Source organism: Leuciscus leuciscus (assembly GCF_965113295.1).
Source record: "Leuciscus leuciscus genome assembly, chromosome: 3".
NCBI lineage: Eukaryota > Metazoa > Chordata > Actinopteri > Cypriniformes > Leuciscidae > Leuciscus > Leuciscus leuciscus.
This window is the reverse complement of record NC_138727.1, coordinates 52,268,408-52,287,285: the sequence shown is the minus strand read 5'-3', so window position 1 is coordinate 52,287,285 and position 18,878 is coordinate 52,268,408. Positions and strand designations below refer to the sequence as shown.

General features: G+C 37.0%; 1 protein-coding gene across 1 annotated transcript in view; it reads right to left on the bottom strand.

Moving 5' to 3' along the window:
* LOC309493633 (uncharacterized protein) overlaps nt 1–18,878 on the bottom strand; it is a 454,994-nt gene that overhangs the window by 264,558 nt on the left and 171,558 nt on the right. The window contains exons 11-14 of the mRNA XM_082162779.1: nt 10,148–10,531; nt 10,007–10,063; nt 2,037–2,405; nt 1,896–1,952 (exon numbers count right to left, since the gene is read on the bottom strand). Coding sequence (XP_082018905.1) covers nt 1,896–1,952; nt 2,037–2,405; nt 10,007–10,063; nt 10,148–10,531 — 867 coding nt within the window. The remainder of the gene's footprint in view (nt 1–1,895; nt 1,953–2,036; nt 2,406–10,006; nt 10,064–10,147; nt 10,532–18,878) is intronic.

Here is an 18,878-nt window from a genome sequence, read left to right as displayed (position 1 = left end):
TTTCCGAATTTTGGGAGGTGCGTAAACGGCGTTTACGTGCGTTTAGCCTCCACTACATCCCTGGTTACGCCCAAAACACACCCATTATTCATTAAGAGAATAGAGACGACCCTTTTAGACCATGCACTTATATTGTTAAAATATAAAACTTCAATTTCAGAAACTCAACTTACGGTGCATCCTTCCTCCAGCGTTATATTTATATCTGCAATGACAGAAATCAGCATGAAGACAATAATACAATACATCTGCGTCAGACAAAAGTTTAGAAAATAGTCTCATAAAGTCCTATCCATTTATATTGTATTTTATTCATTTTGATCTTGTCTAGATCGAGTGGAAGTCAGTGTCTAACTTTAAACTGTTAAGATGTTTCTCCATTAGGAGCAGAACTCATGTTACCAGCACATAAACTATCAGTGATAAATCACTGTGCTAAACAAGATTAATAGCTGCAATCAGAATAAAAAAAAATTAAAAAAATAAAAAAAACGTATAAGAGAGTTTCACACACTCTTATATATCTAGAGACACAAACACACTCACACACCAAACATTCAGACAAATTTACAAATGCAAATAAATACAAATGTAAATATATTTACCAGCACAGTATGAGAAATATTGGCCAATTTGCCTGACCAATCCTTAAGCATAAAAAATGTCAAGTCAGGCTTTTATCTAGTTGAATTTATTTTAAACTTTTCTGAAGATGATGAAGAAAACTACAAAAATACGTAAATGTATTACAAATACGGCTCCAATGAGGCTCTAGTAAATCCACTGCTGAAGAACCAAATAATTCTGATCAATTTGACTAGTCAGTTCCAGTATAGTTAATACTTGACCCAGTCAACCAGTGAGATTATGTGATGATCACAGTGACATCACACCATTGATTTCTAACATTATTCTCTCAACAGACATTTACATCGATAGTCTGGCGTTATAATTTATTTGATTTTGGTGTACTGTGGAGTGGGTAAAACTGTTTTTAATGGCAGGCTAGCAGATACCGTTGACTCGCGCTGGAAGGACTGGATGAAACATTTTGAAAACTGTCTCAACTGATAAATAACACCCAGGCTAACTTGGAAATGAGGTCCGATGTCCAAAATCCTGAACCACCCCTTGAACAATACGTTTCAGTGTTCATCCAAACACTCAGTTGTAAAAACACAGGAAGTAACTCTGGCAAATACACACCGACTACAGTCACATCAACACATATCTGACACAAGTTGTGTAACTATAACACATTAGTGTGTAAAAGGTTCAACACACTTCTGTGTAAGAGGAATAACATATTAGTTGTGTTAAAGGTAACACAAAATGTGTGTAGTCCTTATAAACAGCAGAGATGTGTTAAGAAACGACACAGGTTAAATTTGACACAACATGTATTGTCCCTGAGCACACACACTACTGTGTTAAAATCTAGACAACATGTGTGAAAATCTACACAACATGTGTGAAAATCTACACAACGTGTACTTTTTTTACATCTCTTTCTACAGGTTGTGTTGTTTTCAACACATCATTTTATAAGAGCGTGCCGACACTCACCATCACTGTGAATGGTATGCAGTGTTTGCTGTGTTCTCAAACAAACAGGCCAGTGTAAGTAAAAGTTATTTATATATTTATATATATAATATTTTGTCAGTTGTTACATTTTAATTTAATTCAAAGTGCAAACTCTGTTAACTGTTATCTCTTCATGAACTTTTCTCAAAAGCAGCATTATCAATTAGGGGTTGAAGCGTGAATAACTGAATAATGTCCAGTACAGTGAGTCTGTCCAGTCTTTGAGCTTGAAACATTGTCTTGTACTTTGTGTGCACATGCATTCTGTACTCGACTATTGATTAAATGGTTAATGTGTGTAACATTACCAGGTGAGATGGTCACTGGTGTGACAGTTGTAGGGCTGGTGTTAATGCTGTCAGTGTCTGAAAGTTTGGATGAATAGTGATTAATGAACAGAGACACAAATATCATGAATGTGTAGAAAGAGCTCATGTGAATATAATTACCTGCACAGTATGCAAGATTGCAGTGAGTCGGTCTAACCAGCTCATAGACATAATAATTGCCCGGACAGGCTTTGACTTTAATGGGAAAAGACCCGTAATAGTAGCAGTAACCATCACCATCACCGCAGACATCTCGAGTGACGACTCCATCTGATACTGTTGGGTGTCCACCACATATCCACAGTGCGATATCAGTGCCACATCTACCATATAAAACACATGTGTCTGGGATATGAGCGCTAGTGTTGTTAATGAAGAGACGATACCAGCCGCTCCAGGAGACAGACGCGTCACAGTTTATGACTGAAGCATGTGCATTACTGATGGATCTCCATGGATTGTTCAGCACAGTGTAGTTGTAGCAGGGGTCTGCAGAGAGATAAACTTATGAAAACACCAATGAAGTCATAGTCTAAATTAGCCTGGTTAAAACCAGACCATTCTCAGTAGTAACTGAGTTATGGTCTGGCAAAGCTCCATAGACAAATCATTTCCAAAGGGGCGTCACCAACGGACGTCAATCAAATGCCTCTCGGCGCAATTCGCCTATGTTACACTACGCCATAAAAGTACTCTTTTTGTGAAGAAAATGTATTTACTTTTGAATGTGTAGCAAAAAAGTAGGCAACTTTTGGACATACTACTTCATCATCTTTATCGGACGGATCTGTCGCGTGCATCCTGTCACGTAAACTGCCCTATCAATCATCTTGTCACAGTTAAAATCCTCTATTAAATCTAATTTAATTCCCTACCGTTTCGGAGAGAAATGTAGTAGCATGTTCATCTGCCAGTGGGTCTTTCATGGAGACTGTCCTGATGTGTTTGCAATTTGAATATAATAATGCATTTAAAAGTTGGTGCGCTTCACCAACGGAGTGGACGTCGCTCAAATGCCTCTGGGCACAATTGGATAGGCTAGACCTAAAACCAATCAGAGCGATCGTCATCGTGTAAAGCCCGCCTCAACGTTTCTGATTGGTGCCATGATTTCCACGGCATGGAAATGGCCTTGAATGAGCTCTTTGCCAGACTACTTGCAGAGCAAATCTAAATTTGCCGGAAGTTGTCTGGGTTTTCCCAGGCTAAGTCTAAATATAAATATGTTCATGAAAACACATTATATATACTGTATTGTACATATATTATATATTTTAAATTAAATATATCTTATAAAAACATTATAAAAACACCAGTACAAATGTATAGTCTCAATATAAATATATTTACAAAATAGAATTTCTAAATCCATAACCTAATTGATATTCACAAAATGTTATTCCCATATGCAAAACGTGGTGACAATTTTTTTAAATAATTTTATATTTCCTGCAAATTGTCACATATTTGTAAATCACCCTGAATTTGTATGTAAATATTTTGGGTTGTTTTTGAGCACAAAATAAAAGGATAAAAAAAAAATATATATATATTATCCCTTCAGATGTGTTTTTAATCCGGCCAATCATATAACAGGCCTAACTGAACTCATGCGTCATCCGTACAGAGCGGGTGAATAAGGGATGAATGAGAGATGAATGAGGGATGAATGAGAGATTAATGAGAGATGAATGAGAGATGAATGAGAGATGAATGAGATGAATGAGAGATGAATGAGGGATTAATGAGGGATTAATGAGAGATGAATGAGAGATGAATGAGAGATGAATGAGATGAATGAGGGATGAATGAGGGATAAATGAGAGATGAATGAGATGAATGAGGGATGAATGAGGGATGAATGAGATGAATGAGGGATGAATGAGGGATGAATGAGAGATGAATGAGATGAATGAGAGATGAATGAGAGATTATTAATGAGAGATGAATGAGAGATTAATGAGAGATGAATAATAGATGAATGAGAGATGAATGAGGGATGAATGAGAGATGAATGAGATGAATGAGGGATGAATGAGGGATGAATGAGAGATGAATGAGAGATGAATGAGAGATGAATGAGATGAATGAGAGATGAATGAGATGAATGAGAGATGAATGAGAGATGAATGAGAGATTAATGAGAGATGAATGAGAGATGAATGAGAGATGAATGAGATGTATGAGGGATGAATGAGGGATGAATGAGAGATGAATGAGAGATTAATGAGGGATGAATGAGAGATGAATGAGAGATGAATGGGGGATGAATGAGAGATTAATGAGGGATGAATGAGAGATGAATGAGGGATGAATGGGGGATGAATGAGAGATGAATGAAGGATGAATGAGAGATGAATGAGGGATGAATGGGGGATGAATGAGAGATTAATGAGAGATGAATGAGAGATGAATGAGAGATGAATGAGGGATAAATGAGGGATGAATGAGAGATGAATGAGAGATGAATGAGGGATGAATGAGGGATGAATGAGAGATGAATGAGAGATGAATGGGGGATGAATGAGAGATTAATGAGGGATGAATGAGAGATGAATGAGAGATGAATGAGGGATGAATGAGAGATGAATGAGAGAGGGATGAGAGATGAATAAGAGATGAATGAGGGATGAATGAGGGATGAATGAGGGATGAATGAGAGATGAATGAGAGATGAATGAGGGATGAATGAGGGATGAATGAGGGATGAATGAGAGATGAATGAGATGAATGAGGGATGAATGAGGGATGAATGAGAGATGAATGAGAGATGAATGAGAGATTAATGAGAGATGAATGAGAGATGAATGAGATGAATGAGATGAATGAGAGATGAATGAGAGATGAATGAGAGATTAATGAGAGATGAATGAGATGTATGAGGGATGACTGAGGGATGAATGAGGGATGAATGAGAGATGAATGAGATGAATGAGGGATGAATGAGGGATGAATGAGAGATTAATGAGGGATGAATGAGAGATGAATGAAGGATGAATGAGAGATGAATGAGCGATGAATGGGGGATGAATGAGAGATTAATGAGGGATGAATGAGAGATGAATGAGGCATGAATGAGAGATGAATGAGAGATGAATGGGGGATGAATGAGAGATTAATGAGGAATGAATGAGAGATGAATGAGAGAGGGATGAGAGACGAATAAGAGATGAATGAGAGATGAATGAGGGATGAATGAGGGATGAATGAGGGATGAATGAGAGATGAATGAGGGATGAATGAGAGATGAATGAGGGATGAATGAGAGATGAATGAGAGATGAATGAGAGATGAATGAGATGAATGAGAGATGAATAAGAGATGAATGAGATGAATGAGGGATGAATGAGATGAATGAGAGATGAATGAGGGATAAATGAGGGATGAATGAGAGATGAATGAGTGATGAATGAGAGATGAATGAGTGATGAATGAGAGATGAATGAGGGATGAATGAGGGATGAATGAGAGATGAATGAGGGATGAATGAGGGATGAATGAGAGATTAATGAGGGATGAATGAGAGATGAATGAGAGATGAATGAGGGATGAATGAGAGATGAATAAGAGATGAATGATATGAATGAGGGATGAATGAGGGATGAATGAGAGATGAATGAGAGAATGAGGGATGAATGAGGGATGAATGAGAGATGAATGAGAGATGAATGGGGATGAATGAGAGATTAATGAGGGATGAATGAGAGATGAATGAGAGATGAATGAGGGATGAATGAGAGATGAATGAGGGATGAATGAGGGATGAATGAGGGATGAATGAGAGATGAATGAGAGATGAATGAGAGATGAATGAGATGAATGAGGGATGAATGAGAGATCATTGAGGGATGAATGAGGGATGAATGAGAGATTAATGAGGGATGAATGAGGGATGAATGAGGGATGAATGAGAGATGAATGAGGGATGAATGAGGGATGAATGAGAGATGAATGAGAGATGAATGAGGGATGAATGAGGGATGAATGAGAGATGAATGAGAGATGAATGAGAGATGAATGAGATGAATGTGGGATGAATGAGGGATGAATGAGGGATGAATGAGAGATTAATGAGAGATGAATGGGGGATGAATGAGAGATGAATGAGGGATGAATGAGAGATGAATGAGGGATGAATGAGAGATGAATGAGAGATGAATGAGAGAGGGATGAGAGATGAATGAGAGATGAATGAGGGATGAATGAGAGATGAATGAGAGATGAATGAGGGATGAATGAGAGATGAATGAGAGAGGGATGAGAGATGAATAAGAGATGAATGAGGGATGAATGAGAGATGAATGAGGGATGAATGAGGGATGAATGAGGGATGAATGAGAGATGAATGAGGGATGAATGAGGGATGAATGAGGGATGAATGAGAGATGAATGAGGGATGAATGAGGGATGAATGAGGGATGAATGAGGGATGAATGAGAGATGAATGAGAAATGAATGAGATGAATGAGGGATGAATGAGGGATGAATGAGAGATCATTGAGGGATGAATGAGAGATTAATGAGGGATGAATGAGAGATGAATTAGGGATGAATGAGGGATGAATGAGGGATGAATGAGAGATGAATGAGGGATGAATGAGGGATGAATGAGAGATGAATGAGGGATGAATGAGTAAAAAACCCGGTAAGGTCTAACAGTGTAACGACTGAGACCAAATCAGACACCATTATTTGGTATATGTACCATAAAAATCTCCAAATTTCACTCTGGGATCTGTGGCCCATCCCCCCCAACCAGGATAGTTGTGTCATCAAACACCAATTCAGCATGTCAGTCAGAGTGAGCACGCTTTAGACAAAGGCTTGTAAATCTTCCACAAAAAGGAAACTCCCGCCAGAAATTCCACCCTTCTCATTGGGTGAGCCAGCCTGCATAGGGTTGTCCTTTGTCAAGCTTTAAAAAGGCCTTTCCACTAGATCAGCCCACCTTTTTTGTGCTAGTGCTGCTGGCCTCCACTGTACTCCTCACGTTTAGGGGGGGGGGGACCCCCTCACCCACCACTGGGGCCCAGGGCCCAACAGGCCTGATGCCGTCTGCCTTGCCTAGTAAGACTTTTCTTCAGACTGCAAAACTGCAAACCTACCATCACTGAACTGGCAACCATCAACTCTTGGCCTTCTCTGCACTTCAGGATGCCACGGGACGTCCAGCGTGCCCTCAGCAGGCCAGGCGACTCACAACAGCCATGTGATCGAAGCCACCATGCGAGCTCCGACCCACAACAGCGTCGGAACCACACAACGGCAACTTGCACCAGTGACTTTTGACACTCAGGGACCTATCAACGCACTCCAATTTCAACCACTTCAAGAATTGTATCCACTGCAACCGACTTGCAAGTATCAATTTAATGAGGTGCTCTGAAATAAGATGATGGTTCTTTTCATACTGAAATAGATCTTGCTCCATAGTTCTATTTCCTGCATCCGGTTCCATAACACTCACCACTTTAGCTATGCATGTATGTATGGATGAATGTATGTATGTTGTTTGTTTGTTTAGTTTAGTTATGTTTGTGATTTAGTTAATAAAACTTGTGCACAATTATGAATTTGGTTTCTGATCCTCTGTTTGCATACAAAGTCCCTTTTACGATCTTGATCCTGTTACAGTATCCTCTAATTGCTGTGCATGATAAGGGATAATTATTTTTCAGTGACCATGAAAGATACACTTTCCTTAGAATAAATGAATAACCAAAGAGTTCGTTGGAACTGATTAATTGATTGTAATATTAATTTGGCTTACCTCAAAGTTAATCTAATTAACTGACCCAAATATTAATAATTAATCATAATTGGTAATTATGGATTCTTATTAATATTTCCCCTTTGAGCTAATATTGTTACATACATTTTATAGTTCTTTATCATTAAAAACACAAGGACTGTTTCTGACTATGAATTGTGGAACTGTACAGTGAATGACAGCCAGACACTCCTGAGAACAATCTACAGGTTTCATACATTTCTATAAATACATTTCCAGGACTTTTGAGGCAAATATTCATAACCTAACCCTGCATGAAATGTCTGTGATTTTTATTCTTATTCTGCATGTATTCAATGTTCAAATTTACCACAGCATATCTTTATTAAAAATGAATGATTACCCAGGCTCTTGACAATTGTTAAGTTACTTTATATATATATATATTAGTGGTGGGCCGTTATCGGCGTTAACGTGCTGCGTTAACGCGAGACTCTTATCGCGCGATAAAAAAAATATCGCCGTTAATCTATTCTCCAAGTTGGGTTGGGAGATGGCTCTATATACTACACAAGCTATGATGACGCAATCTACCCGCGGCCGCGAGGTAAACCCGGCTGCAACGCATATTCGTCGTCATCTTAAGTAAACACGGCTGAAAGTGAAAGCTGGTGAAAAAGATCGGTGCAACATCCATTATTTGGACTTGGTTCGGGTTTAAGCCGTCAGACGAGCAGCAGCAAACTATATACAGAGTGTGTGGGGTAACAGTTCGGTAAGTTAACACACGACTAATCCGTTCGACCACCTCAAATTCAAAACGAAACATGATATCACTGAATACCAGCGCGCGCGTATTATTCCCATTCCAATATATCTTAGTGGTGTAGCACATAATCTCGATTTTAAGAATCGTTGTTGTGTTTCTTTTTAACTGAAAAGACATCAGTTAGACAATATTCTAATTTTAAATTTGGGGTTTCATAAACTCCAAGCCATAATAAACATTAGACCTACTTAAGTCTCTGCAGATAGTGTACTTAAATTTTATTTATCTGCAAAATGATGTTGTATACTTACAGTTTTGCACAATATATGTTCTCAAAACTACATACACCCTTTAAAAAAAAATACATTTAGCAGTTGTTTAGCATGGGTCTGTGTAATCTGTTCTGAAATGGTTTTATTATAATATACTGTATATCGTTATCGTAAGAGGCTGCAATGTATATCACAATATAGATTTTAGGCCATATCGCCCATCCCTAATTGATAGCCTATAGTAGTTGATAATAACATAGGCCTACCTAATGTTGCCTACGGACGGTAACAGTACAGTAGTAACCTTTTACAGTCTATGAGTAGAACAGCTTTCTCAAGCAGTTTGTGATGCATTTTGGAAACAGGAGATGAGCCCCTGGTCTAATGTGCCACCTGGCTTGAGAAACCCGTTCTCAAAGACTTACTTTTATAGTCATTATTTGGGTAGCACACATATTCTGAATGCCTTCGGCAGAATTCAAATGAGCCATTTTAATCTAGATTAATCTAGATTAATTTCAAAATTAATCTAGATTAATCTAGATTAAAAAAATTAATCTATGCCCACCTCTAATATATATATATATATATATATATATATATATATATATATATATATATATTTTTTTTTTTTAAAGTTTTCAGAAAACATTTCTACATTGGTAAATCAGATCAACATGGCAGCTTTACTGTCCAACAACTGCTTTTTCTGTAATTGTTGACTGACGGAATTGAAGCATTATTGAGAAGTATTAAACTCAGCTGAAATTATAAAGATTGATTGTAACTTTATTGCTGTGTTTCAGATGCTGAATGATGATGTCAGAGAGTGTTGAAATAACACTGTCATTGCTAACTTTGTTTAAAACTTGTTTAGTGTCGCTTATACACTCACACACATCAACATTCGGCATATGAAACACAACAATGGTGACGTTTTCTGAAAACTCCTGAAAAAGCCTGAAACTTAAACATCAAGTGTCACGAGCACAACTAAAGTAAACTAAAGTTAAGTAAAGTGAAAGAATGTTTCAGGGACATCACACTAACCCTTCAAAGAAACATTTTGGACATTTGATAAATGTATAAATGGACATTTTTCACGTTGCTGGGAAGCTTTGTGGTTTATTATAAAATAAACATTTATTAAAGCTGCAGTCCGCAGTTTTTCCTCTTTGTCGCCATCTCTGTTTGAAATCTGCAATTGCAGTTATTCGCGGAATTATCAACTTTATGTGAGTTGTGCTTCGACACAGCACAGCGCGGATGAACACAATGTTTTGAGGTGTGGATACTGAGACACAGTGTGTAACATTACCAGGTGAGATGGTCACTGGTGTGACAGTTGTAGGGCTGGTGTTAATGCTGCCAGTGTCTGAAAGTTTGGATGAATAGTGATTAATGAACAGAAACACAAATATCATGAATGTGTAGAAAGAGCTCATGTGAATATAATTACCTGCACAGTATGCAAGATTGCAGAAAGTTGGTCTAACCAGCTCATAGACATAATAATTGTCTGGACAGGCTTTGACTTTAATGGGAAAAGACCCGTAATAGCAGCAGTAACTGTAAGCGTTACCGCAGACATCTCGAGTGACGACTCCATCTGTTACTGTTGGGTGTCCACCACGTATCCACAGTGGGATATTAGTGCCACATCTGGACTGAGCAACACATGTGTCTGGGATATGAGCGCTCATGCTGTTAATGAAGAGACGATACCAGCCGCTCCAGGAGACAGACCTGTCACAGTATCTGACTGAAGCATCTGTATTATTGATGGATCTCCATGTATTGTTCAGCACAGTGTAGTTGTAGCAGGGGTCTGCAGAGAGATTAGCTGTTATGAAAATATATTAAGCAATTAACAAGTTTCTGAAAAACATGTTTTATTACAAAATGTAACCAAAAGTGCAGCTTTAGACATTACTTTTTTTCTTCTTCTTCTTTTGCTAATTCGGAGCGATTCATTTCGATCCACAATATTTTTTCAAATGCATTTAAACATTATTTAAACATCAACACGTTACATACCAGTATAATCATGTACATATTATTATTATTACTATTTTTTAAGATTTTATTTCCATTTTCTTGGTCTAAAAATGACCATTGCAAAATTGCCATTGCCAGGTTTTCAGCGGGAATCCATAAACTAATATTAAAGTAACATCTGACATTCAGTTTCCTCAATATTTCAAATGCAAATAAAAAAATAAAAATAAAAAAAATAAAATAAAAAAAGATTTCACTAAAACAGCAGTATTTTATTTTACAGAAAATAATTGAGTTTCTCTGCAGCATGTGAAGTGTTTTATTCCAGTAGTGTCCTCAGCAACACTGTATCAGTGGTTTGATCGGGTCTGACTCTAAACTAGCACTATTGAGAGAGAGAGACAGAGATCTGTCGTTCACTCAGTGACAGTCTGGCCCTGTCCCAATATCCGCACTTCCGCCCTTGTGCCCCTCAATGTGTGTTCTCGCTAAGGGGTGCAAGACCGTAGGGTGTCCCGATCCTCTAATGGTGTTCTCCAGGGGTGATCATCAGCGCACTTAATGCACCCCTTTCGCAAGTGCGCATCAGAGCTCACTTTGCTATAGGCTATTACCCAGAATCCTTGTAGTGTTGTGACGTTTCGAACAGCTAACCAATGAGGGAGCAAAACGGTTGCTATGGTCGGACGCCGGGAAAACTCAGAAGAAAAAAGAAGCCGGCCGGCAAGAGGAAAAACAAATGGAGAAGAAATTTATTTTTAAGTGTAAGTGAAAATAGTTTTTTTTATCAGAATATGAGCGATAATAACATAATACATGATGATACAATGATTTCACTTTCTTTTGTCAGGGTCCGACGAGGAGACTTTCAATTTTATAAAGTTTAGGGGAGAGAATGAGCGGCTATTCACGGGGCACAGAAATGCCTCTAGCCAGGGATATGAGTAAGTTAACATGACCATAAACATGAGCAGACAAGTTTTTTATTTGAAAGTAAGGGCTTCATTGCAAAGTGATCTAATGGATGAATGTGTGTCTTTCAGTGAAATTATCAAAATTATGGGGCTGGAGGGGAAAGTGACTCAGCAGCAGTGTAAAACGAAGTGGGAAAATCTGAAGAAAAAGTACAAGGTAATTGCACTTTCACATGTTTTGTAATTCTTATATTGCATTGATAATACAACAATCGTTTTTAAATCAATAAACTCCTTTTTAAATCAATATTTTGTGTCAAATTACTGATTTATTTTGTAGGTAGCCATGTAATAAGCGGGATAATGTATAGGGAGGCGGTTGTTATAGTGAATTTCAACCCCTTCGGGCTGATTCAAGACCCATCCACTTCGCGTCGGAGTCCAGTTCAGCCTGTCGGGGTTGTTATTCGATAACAACCGCCTCGCTATACATTATCCCTTACGTAATGACTGTTTAGAATGTAAACCCATGTAAATAATGTTAATTTCCCCGTTAATAACTATTACAATTTACAAAGGACTTAACACTGCCAAAAACTGGGTCAGGGACAGATGCAGGAGAGGTCACTGCTGCCTCATGGATTTTCTATGCAGCCATGCATGAAGCCATTGGCCAGAGACCCTCAGTCAGGCCAGTCTATATATTCTCATCTGGACACAGTAGCGTAGAGAGAGCCCAAACACCTGTCAGTGAGGTTAAGGTTGAAGTAAATTCTCCAACAGGCTCGGATACTGAGACAGCAGACCCCCCAAGTGATCAACCAGGTACATCAACTGATGTCAGACCAGGAAAGAGAAAGAGGAAGAGGGAGAGTGTAGATTATCTTAAAGACTTATGTGAGCGGCTAGAGAAAACACAGAAGGAAGAAAATGAAAGGGGTAATGCTTGGCTCCAAAAGTCTCAGCAGCAAATGGACAGGATGTTAGATTTATTTGGAAAGCTGGTTGACCATATGACAGGCCCAAACATAAATGATCACATTCATCTAATCTTTCCTAACGATCCGCTAGCTGCCCGCCCCATAAGCATGCCGTCAAAAAAGCAGCTAGCGGATCGTTAGGAAAGATTAGATGAATGTGATCATTTATGTTTGGGCCTGAAAATCGCTGATACAATCTTTAAGGTGTTAACTTTCTACACTCATGACAACAATGTGTGTGTTGAGGTATGAGGTACTTTAAATTAAATTATGTAGTCATGTTCCAAAAGGTACCCTTGAACATTAAGGGGTGCTGATACAGTCTCGAGCATGGTCAAACATGTTCATAGGAATTTATGAAAAACACGAACAAATATTGCATAAAGAGAATTAAATGACAGTCATTCTACATGAGAGTGTTTAAGACTAAACATATTTCTTTTAGAACATCTTTCTGGCATGTCTACGAAACATTGACGTGAAAGATGAGTATTACACTTCAAACTCGTCTAACTATTACACTTATTTTGTTATTATTAGACAGTTATTTTGTGTGTGTCACTAAACAACATGGTTAAGCTAATGAATTACAGTTGATACGTGGTATTTTTACGTGAAAGGTGGGAAAGGAATATTTAACATATAAAAATAAAAATATTTTAACCTATCGTCAATTTCAGTTGTTAGATAATTCATCTAACAATCAACAGTTATATGTGAAACAATTAGAGTTGGTTAGAATTAGTCGCATTAGAGCACACTGTAAACCTTGCTGTAAAAAAAGGCGTAATTCAGACAGTATCATACCATTTTCCATTAAAACAGTAATATACCGTAGAAAACAAAAATAGCCTACAGGAATATACTGTAAATGAACAGTGCTCAAAATCGACACTCAGAGGCTGTTTTCCCAATCACACCCTATACCCTCATTCACTATTCCCTACATTAGTTCACTAATATAGTCCACTTGACAGAGTGAATGAAAAGAAGTGAGTGAATTGAGAAACTGATGAACACCTGATAAGCAGAATCACTGAAGGACAGAGAAACAAGAACAGAAACACAAGAACTACAACTGACTTCCAGCCACTGAGTGTGAAACCAGTTTACAAACCAGTTTACGATTATTTCTTTCATACATGTACAAAAGTTCTTGTTGAGAATTAACAAAGATTTAGTTAATAATAAAATTTGGACAGAGAAACAAGAACAGAAACACAAGAACTACAACTGACTTCCAGCCACTGAGTGTGAAACCAGTTTACAAACCAGTTTACGATTATTTCTTTCATACATGTACAAAAGTTCTTGTTGAGAATTAACAAAGATTTAGTTAATAATAAAATTTGTTGTCACCATGATGAAGATCAGTATTTGCTTTAGTTGGTCTCTTGTCCCTTAACTTCTTACCTTTCATCTCTCTCTGACTGCTGTAACAGTGAGTTTATAAAACACATTTGTTATGGCAAGAAAAAGTCAAGAGGAAGATGATCAGGTGTTTTTATTCTTTTGTGATGATGTCACAATCATCTTGGACTATCTGATTTTCAGATTATTCCTGTATATATTCATTGAAATTATGGGTATGTCATATTCAGCATAAATCTGTGTATCTACAAAATGAAATTAATATTTCTGTTATCAGGTCTTCTGAAAAATAACAATCATATAGTGCATTCAATTTTGTTTTACTCCTGCTTGACTCAGACACACACAGACATCAACAATCAGCACATGAATCTCAACAATGGTGAAAAGTTTCATGTCGCAATGCATGCTGGGTTCCAGGATAATATAAAACTCCCAGCATGCACTGCTGCATGAATAATAATAAAAAAAAGAAATATTGCCACCATTGTTGAGATTAATGTGCTAAATTGTGATATCTCTGTGTTTCTAAATCATAGTGTAGCTCTGTTTTTTTTGGTTTATGCATGATGTGTTAAAAAAAAGAGTCATAGCAATTTATTGCTGTAGTTTCACAGTGGTGCTAATGTAACACTTTTGATCGAGGATAAAACTCTGAATGAATAAGAACTAATTCCTTAGTGAATGAACAGGCAATATGATGATTTTGTCATCATAAGCATTACAACCACAATCATTCATAAACTGTGTGCGCACAAGTGTGACTTGCAAAAACACAGCTCAAGCAGCAAAAGAAAAATGAATGTTTTAGCATCAACATCCCAACTAAAGCAAACACTGATCTCTATAATGGTAACTTCAAACAAACATTTTCAATAACAACTTCTGTATGACAGAAATAAAGTCATACTGGTTAATAATAAGTGTAATAATGTGTAATGGCTGGAAGTCAGTCGTAGTTATTGTGTTTCTCTATTTTCTGTTCTTGTGTTTCTCTTTCCTTCAGTGATTCTGCTTGTTAACAGCAGGTGTTCATCACTAATGCTCAACAATCACTTACATATTCCCTTAATTATCTCACTGCAACACTGTCTCAATGTTACTTTTTACTCATTGTAGTGTGGATTTCCTGTGGGGTTGAAAGGGTTAACAGTGTAAGATAAAAAGACACACCCACAAAATGTATTTTAACAGTAATAAACTGTAAGTTATAAAACAGGTTTATACTGGCAACACTGTTGCCAGTAGTTTACTGTAAAATTAATTTTTTGGGTCACCATTGTGCAGAAGAGTAGAGCCTGTGCTTCAGTCCAGGAGAAGATCTACAAACATTGATGATATGCTGCATGTTGCTTTATTTAGCAGGCGGTGACTGTGTAGTTGCTGGTCCAGTGGAAATCTTTTTATGTACAATAGTTTTTTAGTGGTCTCAAATGAAAGAAGTTCACAGTTTTACTTTGCTCACATTATTAATGCATTATAAATTTTAGTTCATACATTTAAATGACAGTTGGTCAATTTAAGGCAGTCGGTTTCTGCAAGTGTAATTAGTTCATTTGAATTAGAATTTAGTGCATTTTTACAGAAACAAACTAGACTACAGTAAAGAACTGTACAATTAACAGTATTTTACTGGCAACAGTGTTGCCAGTATTTTACTGTAAAAAAACCCGGTAAGGTCTAACAGTGTAGGATTCTTGTTTATATTGAACATTGTTATTGTACCGCATGTTTAACAGCGCTATTGTTGTCGGCCTCATCAAAGTTCACACAGTTTTCACCGGAGCATACCGACTCTGAAACAAGAGCAAGTATTAGCACGTAACATTTTGGACACCATTGTTTTTAGGCATCTTTGCATTTCTTCTGAAACACCCTGTTTTGAAATTTTTAACAATTTTTAACATCACTAGCGTAACACTTATCGTATTTCCGGGTGTGATTGTAATGTTTTGTATGCCGTTTTCTTTACACTTTCCCCCGGATATCTGTTTCCTACAGTTAGCTGTAATGTTAGTGAACTCTACACAGTAAAATCCCCAGTGTTAAATTAACACTGCTCAGAGCACATATGGTCCCACTCTACATGGTGTTAAAGTAACACTGAAGCAGTGTTAAAGTTAATGAGATAATTAAGTGATTAATTGAGTGATGATTGAACATTATTGAAGACACCTGATGTTAACAAGCAGAATCACTGAAGGAGAAAATCTCAAATTGTAAGCCACCGTTATGGTGATGGGTGTTTGCTTTAGTTGGGCTCTTGACCCTTAAATTATTAACTTTAATTTTTGTTTGATTGCTGTATCTGACTTACAACTGCCAGATGAAGAAAAAAAGAAAAAAAGTGATCTGATGGTGTTGGTTATGTTATGACAATCATCATTTTAACTTTATGTTTTTGATTTATGTTGTTGGTTACAGCACAACTGTGATTCTGCATAAATATCCAGAATTTTAGATATAATATAAAGGATTTCTTAAAAGTAAAAAAAAAAAAAACTTTTCTTATAGGCACACACAGACATAAAGATTCAGTCTATGCATCTCAACAATGGTGACAATTGGGAAAAGTAAATTACATAGACAATTCAGATCATAATTTGTTCATACCACAATGCATGATGGGAGCCATTAATGAGATGTGATTGGTGGCAGCCACTGCAACATTTTTTATTATTGTCACCATTGTTGAGATTCACAGGCTGATTATTGATGTCTGTGTTTCTAAATTAATACATTTGAAAGTGTTTTGATCAGAACAATGTTTATTAAATATATTGGATTATAAGAAAAAATGCTGATAATCATATACTGTAGAATCAAAAAGCTGCTGCTAACAAGTTTCATTTTCGGATCACAGCATGATTATGTCAAAACATAACCAACACTATCAGATCACACTTTTTCTTTGTTCATTTGACTGTTATAAATCAATAACAGCAGACAAACAAAGTCTAAAGTTAATAATATACAGTATGGGTCAAGAGCCCAACTAAAGCAAACACCCATCACCATAACGGTGGCTTACAATTTGAGATTTTCTCCTTCAGTGATTCTGCTTGTTAACATCAGGTGTCTTCAATAATGCTCAATCATCACTCAATTAATCACTTAATTGTCTCATTAACTTTAACACTGCTTCAGTGTTACTTTAACACCATGTAGAGTGGGACCATATGTGCTCTGAGCAGTGTTAATTTAACACTGGGGAATTTACTGTGTAGGTCTTCTCTTTGTTCATATACGACAGTATTCACATGAATTGACTTGATTTGATAAAATTATGGTTTAAACCATCATCTTCACGTGAGACATTTACATTATATTATTATACCGTCCTAGTTTTTAAATAGCGCTAGGGTCTACACTGTTAAAAAAAACCTGTGAAATTTACGGTAAAAAACCGGCAGCTGTGGTTGCCAGTATTTTACCGTAAAAAATAAGGTAGCAACCTTTTATGTTTTACGGGATTTAAATTTACGGGCAAAAAAACACAATGTATAAAAAAACCCTGTGAAATTTACGGTAAAAAACGTCAGCGTCAGCGTATGAATCTCAACAATGGTGATGATAAAAGTGCAGTGCACTTGATGGAGCCTCCAATCAAAACTCATCAGTATCTCCCAGCATGCATTGCAGCAGGAATACATTATGCTGAATTGCCTTAGTATTTTCTTTTATTATTATATCTGCTTTTATTTTTGATGTTGTTTTTGTTGCAGCTTTTTAGTAGCTTGTTTTGTGATGTTCAGAGTTTTATCTGATTATTGTGTTGATTGTCACCGTTGTTGAGATTCATACGCTGAATCTTGATGTCTGTGTTGGTTTAAATCGAGCAGTAGTTCAAAACCTTTTTTTACACTATGTATTTTTAAAGTTCTTCAGATTATCTGTTGCTCGCTGCTGACTTAAAGAGATATTATACTCAATCAGTGTTGTTTTTGGCAGCCCTTTTAGTTTTAGTCTTAGTCTTAGTCTTTTGGACGAAAATGCTTTTTAGTTTTAGTCACATTTTAGTCACTTATAAACTTCATAGTTTTAGTCAAGTTTTAGTCGACGAAAACGCAAAAAGGTTTTAGTCAAGTTTTAGTCAATTTTAGTAAAAAACAAACAAAAAAGTAGTCTTTAACAAATTAATTTAGGTTAAAAAGTATTGGAAATGGGCTTAGGTTTGACAGGTTGTAGCAAGTGTTGCAATTCATAAAACAACAGTTAACCTTAAAACCTTTGCATAATAAACTAGACTTTCTCATTGATGGAGATGCAGTGCTGCCAAGCTGTAGGCTACTTCATTGTCGCATTGGGCAGAAACCTTTTATCCCCATATTTCAAGTTATATTTTTTCCATGAATTGATGCTCTTCTAAAATTTCAGCACATTGGCTATTTTCACCAGTAATCACAGTAATAAAGGAATGGTTTACAGTTTAAACAGCAAAAAACTTTGAGCTACAACAACATTACACATAGATAAAGTGGTTAACAGTGGAATCACTGTTTTACTCAAAAAAAGCCAGGAATAAAAACATTCTTACTTTGGCAATTGTGGCTTTATTATATAATTAGTTAAATAATAATTTATGTTATAATCTAAGTTATATAATAATTATATATTACTTTGTACCAATTAGCCCACTAAACTAATGCTCGGACATACTCGGTCTCTCTCACGCGCAGACACACTCGGTCTCTCTCGCGCGCAGACACACTCGGTCTCTCTCGCGCACTTTCGGTCTCTCTCGCGCACTGTCGCTCGCTCGCGCAGTTCGTTTCGCTTTTGTCCAGTCCGGCGCCTCATATCGAAGATGTGTGGCGAGTGACTAGCCGCAGCCGCAGGTGTGTTGTTGTTGTGTGGAATCTGATGCGCGGCATGGCGGCAGCCGGGTGGTGGGCGTACCCAAAACAAGGATAGGAAGCGGCAGCAT